General features: G+C 31.4%; 1 protein-coding gene across 6 annotated transcripts; it reads right to left on the reverse strand.

Annotated features, from left to right (window-relative positions):
• Positions 1-6,871: 6,871 nt before the first annotated feature.
• Positions 6,872-12,416, reverse strand: LOC133671186 (uncharacterized). 6 transcript variants are annotated; one of them, XM_062091849.1, is made up of 4 exons: positions 12,206-12,416; positions 10,939-11,246; positions 8,116-9,109; positions 6,872-7,902 (listed from the first exon to the last, which is right to left on the reverse strand). In XM_062091849.1, exons 2-4 carry the CDS (start codon positions 11,014-11,016, stop codon positions 7,379-7,381), a joined length of 1,596 nt encoding a protein of 531 aa, XP_061947833.1. In that variant the 5' UTR covers positions 11,017-11,246; positions 12,206-12,416; the 3' UTR covers positions 6,872-7,378. The 6 variants fall into 6 exon arrangements, with proteins under 6 accessions (XP_061947833.1, XP_061947828.1, XP_061947829.1 ...); XM_062091844.1 differs by having other exon boundaries at positions 10,939-11,837; XM_062091845.1 differs by having other exon boundaries at positions 10,939-11,894.
• Between the last annotated feature and the right edge of the window lie 609 nt (positions 12,417-13,025).

The raw sequence follows: 13,025 nt of genomic DNA on the forward strand, positions 1-13,025 counted from the left end.
TTTTATACACAACTAAATAAGAGAAGACAAAAATAAAATTACTAGAGTCTTTCAAATAGACAAAATGTGATACTAATATAAAGGGTATCAATCATATAAAAAACTACATGATAGAAATGAGTCTTGTATGCTCAACATGTCCCTTGTAAGCGACAAATGATAAACTTTTTGTCAACGAGTCAACAATCATCAATTCAGTGATAATGTATTCAACAACCATTTTGTTTGCTTTAACAAGCTCTCGAATAGCTAGATATTTAATGTAGATGTGCTTACTACGACTTTCGCTCTTATTATTCTTGACGAAAAAAACTACATTAAGATTATCATAATAAATCTTTAATAGCTTGGAAATTATGTCAACAACTTCAAACCCTGAAATAAAACTCCCTAACCATATAGCCTGTGATGTCGTTTCAAATCATGATACAAACTTTTCTTCAATGGTAGAAGTAGAAACCAAAGATTTGCACTTCTCCAAGAAATATCTACCCCAATTAAAAAAAAGACATATCTTGATATCAACTTTATCAAGTCAAGGTAGCCAATAAAATCAGAATATAAATATCCAATCATTTCTAGAGATCAAATTGCCTATATGTAAGCTTATAGTATTTAGTCCCTTAAAGGTATCTATGATTTTCTTTGCAACTTTTCAATGGCCTAAACCTAGGTTACTTTGATATCTGCCAAACATTCCAATTGTCTATGTAATGTCAAGTCTTGTACAAACCCGAGCATGCATTATATTTCCAATTATGGAAGAATATGAAATGTCTTCATTTGTTTCTTTTTTAAATCATTTCTTAGGCTTTGTTCCAAACTAAACTTATCACCTTTGACAATAATGCAAAACTAGATGAACAATCCTTCATGCTAAATCTCTTTAAAACTTAATTGATATAGGTTTCTTGAGACAATCCTAACATTTATCGGGATTTGTCTCTTTCAATTTTTATGTCTATGACATTAAAAATTTTACCCATATCTTTTATATCCAATTACATCAAGAGAAATCACTTAACCTCATAAAATAAACCTAAATCACTTGAAGCTAGTAGAATTTCATCTACATATAGGACTAAGAAAATTATTTTGCTTCCATTGACCTTATGGTATATACATTGACCTATGATATTTTTCATAGAACCAAATGAATAAATAACATTATGGAATTTTATATACCATTGATGGGAGGCTTGTTTTTTCCTATATATAACCTAAAAACCAAACAATCATTCCTTTCTGAAATAAAACCTCTTGGTTGTTTCATGTAAACCTTTTCCATTAGGTCTCCATTGAAGAATGCCAATTTTCACATCCATTTGATGAAGCTTTATATTAAAATAAGCTATCAATACCATAATTATCCGAAATGAATACATTTTGAAATAGGAGATAAGGTATTGTGATAATCAATTCCTTTTTGTTGAGCGAATCATTTGGCTACAAGTCTCACATTATATCTTTAAATATTGCTTAAAAAGTCTCTTTTGATTTTTAAAAACTGCAATGATCTTTTCTCATTTAGGCATTTCAACAAGATCCTAAACTTGTTTTTTAGCCACTGAAAACTAGCTCATCCTTTATACATTATACCATAATATGGATTTATTTCCACTTATAGCTTATAAAACATAATAGGGTCATCTTTAATACAAATGTCTATGTTAGATTTTTATAAGTACATAACATAATTTGAAAAAATTATAGGTTTCCTAACTCTTAAGGATCTTCTCAATGTTATATCAATATCTTTAGCTTGATAATGCTAAGTAATTGGATATATATGAATATCTTTATGATGATGTAGCTCTTCAATGATTGGTTGTTCTTAAGTTATTAAATCTTGATAATTATCATAAAACATAACTAATTCATATGAAGATGTGAGAGGTAGGTTCAAAGCTATTATCCTTCTCAAAAACTAAGTTTTGAGGTTATTTATTCTCACTCATCTCATCATTTTTAAAGAATCTTTCATTAAGAGCTTTCACAATTCTCATCATACAAGATTGACAATAAAATATGTATCCCTTAAACTTTTCTGCATAACCAATCAAATATCCATAGGCTATTCTTGAGTCTAACTTTATCTCATGTGGATTGTAGACTAGAACTTCAGTTAGATGACTCTCTATATGTAAATGCCTTAAACTAGATTTCTATCCTTTTTATAACTCAAATGGTATTTTATGAACCGCCTTGGTTAGAACTCTATTTAGTACGCATTCTATAGTTTTTAGAGCTTCACTCTACAAAGACAATGTGAGATCAAAGCTTATTTTGGCTGTCTATATATAGGGATCTCACAATATAACAAAAATATTTTTGTGCTTGGTTGATGCTTTATTTGTCAAAATAAAAATGAATTCTATTTATTAAATCAATCAGGGCTTAAGGGACTAAATTTTACACTAAGAAAAATATAGGGGAATAAAGTTAATGGGTAGGTGAAGAATGACTGGGTGTGTAATACACGATCTAATAAGTGAAGAAAGTCATAACGCTCTAGCAGCAAGTAAGGCTTCCTGAAACGATGAAACGCGCATTCTGAAGTGGCGTTGAAAGCATTGCAGCGAGCTCTTCCGTATAAGGTGACACATGGCTATATGTAGTCGGTGGCCCTTTCTTTATTATTTCCCTTTTCTCTCTCATCGTCTTGAAATTTGTGTTGAACTATCAATAATTCAAAGTTCTCCTATCATTTTAATATGGTTTCAAATTTGACTTACTTTTTTATTACTAATTTTTCTTCTAGGTTCTTTTTTAAGATTGTTTTTTCAATTTCACCTCTCATTCCAACATTTTAAGTTGCCCTCTCATTTTTTTTCAAAATATTTTATCGTCATTATTTTGATTGTTATTTTTTTATTTTAAATCTTTTTGTAAAATTGAATTATTTTTTCAATTCTATCATTCAATAAAAAATTATGAGTTATTCTTTAATTGTTTTTTAAATCTAGTCCTTATTTTTTAATTGGTATGTTTGGCCCTTTTTTAAAATTTAAACTTTTTTTAATTTTATTATTTACCATTGCGGTGGTTGAGAATTGAGTTTCATTGTTTTCTGTAATGGGATGATCTCGATCTCTAGCTTGAGTCACATGTTTGAAAGTTAACTTGGGTTGATGTCTTTTTATTGAGGGTTGAATTTTTTTTCACAATTTGTTATTCAATTTCATCATGTGACATTAATTTTTTATATAAAAAAATTAGGCTTTGCTATTTTCTTTGATTTTTTTTATGGGGTTATCCCGATCTCATGATCTAGATCACAAGTTTGACAATTTACCTTGGATTGATTCAAGTATTTTTTTGGGGTAGTCTTTTTATTATATAATCCTTTTATGTTTCGTCCTTCGACATTGGATTGATTTTAGAATTATGCTTCGTATTGTTTTCTATTATGTCTTTTATTAGGTTATCTCATTCTTAATTTGGAGTAGTGGGGTTTGGTGGGCTTACCAGGGTTTGCAAGACTTTTTTTTTCTCTTTTTTTTTTTTAACTTCACCTTTCCGCATTGGATTTGTTGGGAATTAAGTTTTGTAATTTTTGTTTTGTTTATTTTCTATTGGGTTATCCCTGCTTTATGACCTAGGTTGTAGGTTTAACATTCTAACTCGGGTTCACTAAAGTAATTTTTTTTTTCATTTTAGTCCTTCCATGTTAGGTTGGCATAGAATTGATCTTCATCATTTTTTTTTATTTTGACAGAAATTTGTTGTTTGCATATTATTTTGATCACTTCTTCTGATTTGATTTGATCAATTTATCATAATTTCATGTTTTTTTTATATAATCCAATTAAATAATACCATAATATTTGATCAAGTATACGAGCCATAAGTTTTTTTTACTTTTATTAAAATACGTTTGTGATGCTCAACATTCTATTTTTACACTGTAATGGTGTTTTCATTTAGCCACTTTTTTGTTGGTGTGAAAGTGAAAAAACAATTATACGATTGGTTGTTCTCCAAATGCTTGATTAAATTAACCTTTTCTTTCTAAAAAGTTTTTCAATTGATTTTTTACACATTAAGAGTTTTTTTTCATAATTACGCAACACATTAGCCACAGAAGGCTGTCTGTGTGTGTAAATTGACTACGAAATTTATACATGTATTATCATGTATGACTAGTTATTTAACCCGAGCTTAGGAAGTATTTTGTTTAAGAAATAAAAATGAATATTCAAACTTTTTCAATATGTTTTCTATATTAAAAAAATTAATTGTAAATTAAAAATCTTATATGAACATCTAATTAAATAAATTGATAATTATTTATGTTAAAAAAACATTAATGATAACTAAAAGTGAAACTAAAAGAATAAAAGATAGAGATAAATCAAGATATTTGATCTAGTAACATAGAGCATTCACTTAGTTGTGTTCACTGGATTTATTTATTTAAATCAATTTTTAATTTAATCAAACGATAATAAAAATAGATACACATGAAACTGAATGAATAAAAAAATATATCATGCAAAACTGCAGTTATTAGAAATAATATCTAAAAAAAATGAATATTTTTTATTTTTCAAAATAAAATTCATCCATATAAAAGCATAAAAAATATATAGATGAGTTAGAATAATATCTTTAGAAATTAAATACGTACAAAACAATTTTTTTTTAAAAAAACTCTTAAACAAAAGGCTAAATAAGCAAAATAAAAAATCATAGAGAATGAATATTAATTAAAACATAGAATAAAAAATTACTTACAAAATAAATTTAAAAAGGTATCAATTAAAATAAAAACCAAAAATAGAATAAGAAAAAATAAAAAAACAACAATAGTTTAGGTGATGCAAGTGCATTTAAAAGAAATAAGAAAAACAAATGACTTGGGTTACATGCCTAATTGAATTTAATAAGTTGGTTTCATTTTAATTAAATGATGAAAAAATAGGCAACATTAGTTAACGAATAAATTTTTTATATAAAAAAATCACAATAACTTGAAAAAAAGACCTTGGAAATATGAAATTGAAAAAAAAAAGATAAAAAAAGCTCTAAACAACTAGAGTTAACATAATAAACATGTAATTTGTCTAATAGAATGCAAACTAACTCGGGTTAACCTGTAAAACCCTTGACCCAGGTTTTAATACCGAAATAACTTGATAGAAATGAAATTGAGAAAAACCATAAAACCCATCTTTTTTATAAAAAAAATAATAATGTCAAACATTGAAATTGAAAAAGAAAAAAAGTTAAAAAAAAGGATGTCAACCTATATTAACTTTTCAAACTAGCAACCTGAGATCATTATACTGGAAACATCATAAATTGAAAATTCAAGAAGCTCAATCTCTAGCAAATCAAACGTTGAATGATGAAGTTAGAAAAAAAAATCAATTATACAAAAGGATCTAAAACAAAAAATATATATAATTAAAGAATGAGGGTGAAATCAAAATAGAAAATAAATTAAAGGGCAACAAAAAAGTTTTGATTTGAGGGGAAAAAAACTTTTACAAAAAAAAAATCAATATAAGAACTGAATTGGCCATAAACTTTGATTGAATGATAAAATTATAAACCAATATAACTTTTATAAAAGGACTAATGAAAAAAAATTAGAAGTCTAAAGAATAAGGATTGAAATGAAAAAAAAATATTATATGCAAATTGAAATTCAAGGACTATATTAAAAATAAACAAAACTTTTATAAAAGGGTTAAAAAATTAAAAATCAAATAATAAGGATTGAAACTGAAAAACCAAAACCAAAGAGAACCAACGTGTACCTTTGGGAGGAGGAGAGAGAAAAAAAAATGATAATTAATAATAAACCGCTCATCTTTCGTCGTCATCCATTGCACCATATGAAAGAGAACATGGTAGTGCTTCTAATGATTTGGTGAAAGGCAAGTTTGTCCACTGGAATGCGCTACACATGCTGTCCGAATGGTTTAATCACCTCCTACGAGCTGGCATATAAAGATCACGCGTTAGCAACTCTTTAAATATAAAAATTAATTATTCGATGCAAAAAAGACCAAAATACCCTTTATGAATCTAGAATTAAAAAAAAACCATGCCCCTAAACGTATGTCTTATGTTTAAGGCAAGAATCTCTTTGTACTATTTAAATAAAATAAAAAAAATATAAATACTCGTTGTCAACAATTCTTTGTTTTTGTTTTTTTAACTTAGAGATAAATCAATCACTTTACTAATCTAAAAAAAATTGAAATGATGCAAATTTCTTAATGACTAAGTAGCCACTAAAAAAGACCAAATTACCCCCAAGCCCAAGGCATCTAATTTTCTCAACTAAAAGTCAAAGTGTAATTTTACTATTAGAGTCAACAATACCATGTGAGTGTGTATAATCACCTACACATTTTGGTGTTTTGGTTAATTTAGTTCCAAATAGGCTATTAAGGAAACATATATTAGCATGTGATTTAGTTCCAAATGATTTGACTAAGAAATTCATACATGTATTAGGGATGTTGTTCTTAAGATATTAAGAGTATGCCAAAAAAAATTTCCTAAATTTATTATTTTGAACCACCGGAGACTGCAAGGTAGCTGGATTATAGTTTTGATAGAGCATTATTGTATCAAAACCGTAACCTTTTCTTATATATGCAAAATAAATTAAAACCTTCTGCCAGTTTTACATTGCACTGCGCAGGAGACTCTATTTCACCAAAAATTTCTAAGCTAACAGTGGATATCATTACCACGGTGTGTCAATACTACAAATATTCACATACTTGAACCAAAAGCGAAACAAAACGAGATAAGGGGATATAAACCACAAGACCAAAAAACGCCTTCTCGGTGAGCATCAAAGGTTGTAAAACATGATGAAAATATGAAAAACAGTAACAAGAGAGGTGGATAAATGAATGCTACTACCTTTTCTTCTATCTGACATTTCCTGTAAATAAGCCTTGTATGTTACAAATCAAAATTGTCGTGGAGTTGCCAAGACCACAGCCATTTTCTTTTACATTTTCAACTAGAAAGAACTAGGCTTTAGGCAAACAAGATAAAATTGCACAAGCTTATGCATCTCTCTACCAAGCAACCCTGCTCGGTTGCTTTTTCTGAAAGAATTAGTGAATCTGTGCCAGGAGGAATATCCCCCACCTCCAGTATGCAATGATGTCCGATGTCATTTGCATTCACCAACTTTACAAAAGTCAGGCAGTTGACGAATGCACATCACTACTGTCTCTAAAATGAGGCAGTTGCAGACCACATTGTCCAAGAAAATAGCAGCTTGAGAATCAAATAACCAACCCAAGGCCCAGATGCTGCTATTCCTCTCCTCAGAGTGGTCCCATGGAGGGTCTATAACATTAGACGGTGCAGGATGGCCAACCATATCCAACTGCATAAATCATCAATAGGGAATAACGTATGGCAGTGCATAAACATCAGCCGACCCAATCTGCAGAGCTTCTGACCAAACCTGTCGTGTCTCGTCAATCCCTGAAAACCCAACCTGGAGCTTCTTTGTTGGGAAATTAGTACTCTGAAATAGCCATTCTTGGTCCTCAAAATCCGGCAGCTCTTCCATTTTGGGTACTGTAAGCACCTCAAGAAGGTACTTGGAATCTGGATGGGGTTGTTTCCTAGACAATTCGGCTATTTGATCAGTTTGTGCAGTTGAATGTGAAGGTTTTGTTAAAGACTTTGTTAAAGAGATTGATTGCGGATGGGTCGTTGAGGAGATGGGTGGAGCTAGAGCTTCTATCAAACCATTTATCTTCTGTTCTTTACTATCCACCTTATCGCTATTGACAGCCTCCTGCCTACCTTGTATAACTGCGGTGGGAATTTTGCAATTTCCCAACATTCTTCCATTCTCAGCTGATACAGGCAAGGAAGTAGGCCTTGGCAACTTATTAGGCTTAATATCATCAGCTGCAACAGAAATCAAAAGGGAGCGGAATGCATTAGCCCATAAAAAGACAGATTAGTTTGGACTTGCTAGACATGATAGATTAATCTCGGTGAAAAAGTTTCTGGTCAATCAATATCTAAACTTGAATCCTTTAAGAATGTGATACCCACCAGAATCTGGTTAAAAGTACATTTGTTAACAAGATTTAACAATATCATTTGAATTTGACTCACCATGCAAAAGTCCATTTGTGTCAGAGTCCTTACGTTTCTTGATCTTTACATCACCAACAACACTATTAGTGCTCTCCTTGAGAAGATGTGAGCTTTTTACAGTATGGTCACCTAGAAGGTCAAACATATTGCTTTCCTTCAATTTAACTGGCTCTTTCATCTTATGCTCGCTTTTCTCCTTAGCTTTCTCCTCTTTTTTCTTCTCTTTATCCCTGACTTTATCCTTCTCTTTGCTTTTTTTCTCTTTATTTTTACGTTTATCCTGACTTTCCTTTTGTTTGGTCTTATCTTTCCCTTCCATCTTCTTCTCATTGTCTTTCTCCAGTGATCTTGGCATTCCATCAATTTTAGCCTTGAATGTTCCAGAAATGCTCTGAGCACTAGCAGTAGCCTCATCCCTGATTCCTTGCCCATCCACCTTTCTATCATCATCTCTCTTGTTCTTTTCTTTTCCGTCAACCAAATTGCCAGGGGCCTTTGCCGCCAGTCTAACCATTCCCTCATCTCTTTTTGCATCTGTATCAGTGAACTTCTCAAAGAACTGCTTTCTGTCTTCCTCTCTGGCCCTCTTGCCCAGCTGCTGTACAAATTTGGACTCCTTAGGTTGATGAGACAAATTGCTATTTTGAATGAGCTTCTGACCGTTATGACCTGAAAACTGTCCAGCAGTATTTTTGTCACCAGAGATACTATTTTTATCCAGATCCCTTTCCTTCCTCTTCTGAGTGCACACCTCTCCACCATTAGATTGCCCAGGAAGTTTCCTTTCATCTGAGGCTCTGTCTCCTCCATTGTTAAGCATAGCTTGCCCCAGAAGTCTCTTTTCATCTGAGGCACTGCTTTTGTCTTTATCCTTCTCCTTTTTCTCTCTATGCTTTTCCTTTCTGTCTTTCTTATCTCTATGCTTTCCATCACTCCTATCTTTCTCCTTCTTTTCTTTATCTTGTCTCCTTTCTTTATCTTTCTTCTCCTTGTTCTTCTTCTCTTTGTCCTCCTGAAAAGCCCGGAAAGTAATAATAAATCATTCAACTCAAGAGAATCAGAGACAGGGTATCTTCACTGATTATACTGGAACCCATTACATAGTCATATCATGTAAAATATATATTCCACCCTTTCACTACCAAAAACTTGAAAATAAAACGCAAACAAGACAAATCAAAACTTCAATGTTGAAGCCTGCCCTAAGTTTTATCCACGAAATAAGCAGAATGCCTGGTAACTCGTGTCCCCATATGATGGCACGTACCCATTATCAGTTGCCAACTTCAACATGATAAAAAACATTACAAGAACAGAGGCCAGAGAGATGAAAGAGGTAAGAAACACCCATGAGCAAGCAAGAGCCTTATACGCAGAAATACCAGAAATAATCCACACAAACATTTGTTTTTGCCAAGACCTCTACAAAGTTGCAGCAAGGGAAGGGGGAACCTTATGAAATACAAATTCAAAAGTCTAATCATCTTATCCATCCCAAACAGAAACCCTATCCCAGGCAAAGATATTTCCATCCTTTTCACGTGCAAAAGTAGCTTAAATATATCATAACAGCATCCTTCTATTTCTTTCTGGACACTAAAAGTCTGAAACCATCAGACGAAAGAAACCATTACAATCCCAAGCATAAAAGCTCATTGAGAACATGCCTATGCCATTCTTATACAATGAACATGATTCCTGATATTTGAAGCAAAGAGCACACATCTGGAATCTAGCTCCAATACCTGCAACCTTACATGTTAAAACAGGTATTGTAGAAATACAAAAATCTCTATGCACCCCAAATATAGGAACAAAAATAGAAAGATTATAAAACTTTGAAGTGATATAAATGGCCACAGAGCCAAATATCAGCAAGAAAATAAACTACTACAATTATGGAGTAGCATCATATACTGATATATAAACACAAAAATTACTCCAGAAAATCTATAAGAAAAAACAAAGGTAAAAAATCAACCCGTTCATCCATCAAAACAATTCCACTAGCAGAGACAAATCTATGGAACAATGCTGCAAGAGACAAATCTCCACATTTGATCTTTCAATTCATCAGCAACAATGACTCATGGTACATATAAATTAAAGCATTTACATGGAGACTTATAAATTGCTGAAATTTGAGTTCTTGATGAATTCAGCAGCCTGTGCATCTTCAGAAGAGAGTGATGAATGCCAAAAAAAAAAAAAATAACAGCAAAACCATCGTTTTTTATTTTTAGTTTTGCTAGCCCATTTTCTTTTTAGACTTAAACTTGACAAGGTAAAAGACGCCAGCTAAATTCACTAAGAGACCTGCAAATCTCATCTCCCCGAATTTTCAATAGAAATTGTAGATACATGCAATTAATCCATCCATTTCAAACGGGATTCGCTGAAACAGGAATAGCAAAAAACCAAAGATTTACTTAAGAACTCAAGCACCAAGAGCTAGCTAGTTAACAACCAACCCCTGAATCCCTCATTTAAGGCAGGTTAACTCATCACATTTTCCTGGGAGAACAGATGCAAGCAAAACATAGACACTACATGAACACTTTAATTGGAGCCAACACCAGAAGGTGTATGTTCTGATCCCATATTTATTGCTTAGTTTCAGCTTGTAAGAATCTTTATTACTATTATTATAGACATAGGCAATTACTGGCTCACTCTCCATATAGGATTAACAGAGCATACTTGAACCAATGATTTACACATGAACTCTCCATATGGGATTGTTTCAATTAAATGTGAATCAGAAAAGAATTCCTTTTAATGGCTCTAACAAATATCAAGCCAATTATCCAATGTGATTCAGTAAAAGGCAAGTGTATTAACCTTTTTTAGTAGGTCAAAATCATCACTCCTGGCCTTCTTTTCATATCCTGGTGGTGGAAATGGAAAGCAACGCGACATTGAACAGAATCCCAAAACACAAAACAGCAACGCCTTTCAACGAAGAAAATGATTGAATTACTTTCCCACAGCACAGTTCCAAAAAGGGAATGGACCAGTAACTATGCTCCTCTCCATGCACCATGTCCCCACATTCATTTCCAGGTTCAACACTTCTCCATGAACTTCTATATCACATCCAATAGCCACAAGTTCCAAACCCACCAATGCCCTTCACCGTAATGCACACACTGGTGAGACAGAATTCACAGGAAATTAATTTCAATGTCACTGGAATACAGCACTTTACCGTTCAAAACAATTAACTTCTATAAAAAAAAGCCCTAAACTAATCTGCTCGATGAATCTGCTAGTATACTACACTACACTGCAATAATTCAACAAAAACTCAGTTGTACGAGTTTGAGTTCTTGAAGAACTTTACTTAAATTATGTTAAACCAAAGGCTTCTTGAGAAATGAAATTATCCGCCACAATCTGATTTTCTGTGTTGCCTTCTGTGCCAACAAAGAACTGTCACCTCCTTTCCCTTAAAACCAAACTCTAATACACAAACCATTCCCAAGTTCAAGATCAAGCACAAAACATCCAAAACCCAGAAACCTTTACCATCAAGTACAAAAAAAATAAAAATAAAACTGATTCTTGATCACTACCGGACAATCATAAATGCACAATCCTCTTCCATGCCCAAAAACAAGCAATGCTCAACAATATCACTACGAAGATTTTCAAATTAATGACGTGCAAAAATTGTCCAATCCACCACTCCAATCACTTGAAAGACAGCTCATTTCCTGCTTTGCTCTTGAATAAAAACCCTAAATAGTCCAAAATCAAGTAATTCAATAAGTTCCCAATTAAGATCCAGCAAAACCCTACAAAAACAGACGAATACAAACTTCCCAATAAGCACACAAAATCCAGTTCTCAAACCCCAAAAACCCTTAAATTCAGCTCCGAAAACAGCCCCGGAAAGAAAAAACAACAAAGAAACTTGTCGAATATATAGAGAATAAAGGGAATATAAGAGAAACCCTTTTCGTTTTAGTACCTAATTGGAAATGGGTATCAATCAAAAGCCAAAAAGAAAGCTTGATTCATAGATTAGACTTGAAGAAAACAAATCATACACAATTCAGACCAAGAAAAAAGGAGTTGTCTGAAATTAACCTATCAATCGGATTACCTTGTCCGCTACAACAAACAGAGCATTATTATTGTAGAGGAACAAGATCTTTCCCTTTCTTTATAGAATTTCGTGAAGTGAAACAATAACAAGATTTGATTTTTTTTCAAGTGTGTCTATCTGAGTTTTTTCTGTCTTAGCTGCTGCTGCTGTTCTAGTTAAGGGAGAGAGAAAGAGGGGTTTCTTTTATTTCTTTTGTTTCTCTACGGAAGTTACACGCGAGAAAATGAGATGAGCCATATATGAAGTATATATATGGATACGATATGATACTGATACGGTAATTTTGTGAGATTTTTAAATATTTTATATTTTATACAAAAATTAATTTAAAAATTTGAATAAAAATAATAATTGTTAAAATCAATATAGCCAATACTCATATAATAACCAATTTAATACAAGAACATATGAATTTATTTAAGTTATATTTGTTTAATAATTAAAAGAATATGGATATGTAAAATTGATAATTACAAAGTATTAGTATCTCAATATTTATTATCATGATATCTATAATAATTTTATTTTTATTTTTATTTTGAAGTTTCAGATTTAAATATAATTATATATCTTCTTTAAATTTGTTAATCAAGATAAAATTAGATAATATTTCAGAAAAAATAACATTATATTCCTTAGAGTATTTTAATCATAAAACTTACAATTATATTTTAATTAATTTTTTAAAACAAAAGCACAAATTTAACAAACAAAAAAAAACTTATGTGGTTGTCTCCGTATATTAAGATTTTCCTTATCTCTCATTTATTCAAATTCAAATTTATATTTTGTTATATTTCAATATGTTTAATACATA

Source organism: Populus nigra, chromosome 13, assembly GCF_951802175.1.
Source record: "Populus nigra chromosome 13, ddPopNigr1.1, whole genome shotgun sequence".
NCBI lineage: Eukaryota > Viridiplantae > Streptophyta > Magnoliopsida > Malpighiales > Salicaceae > Populus > Populus nigra.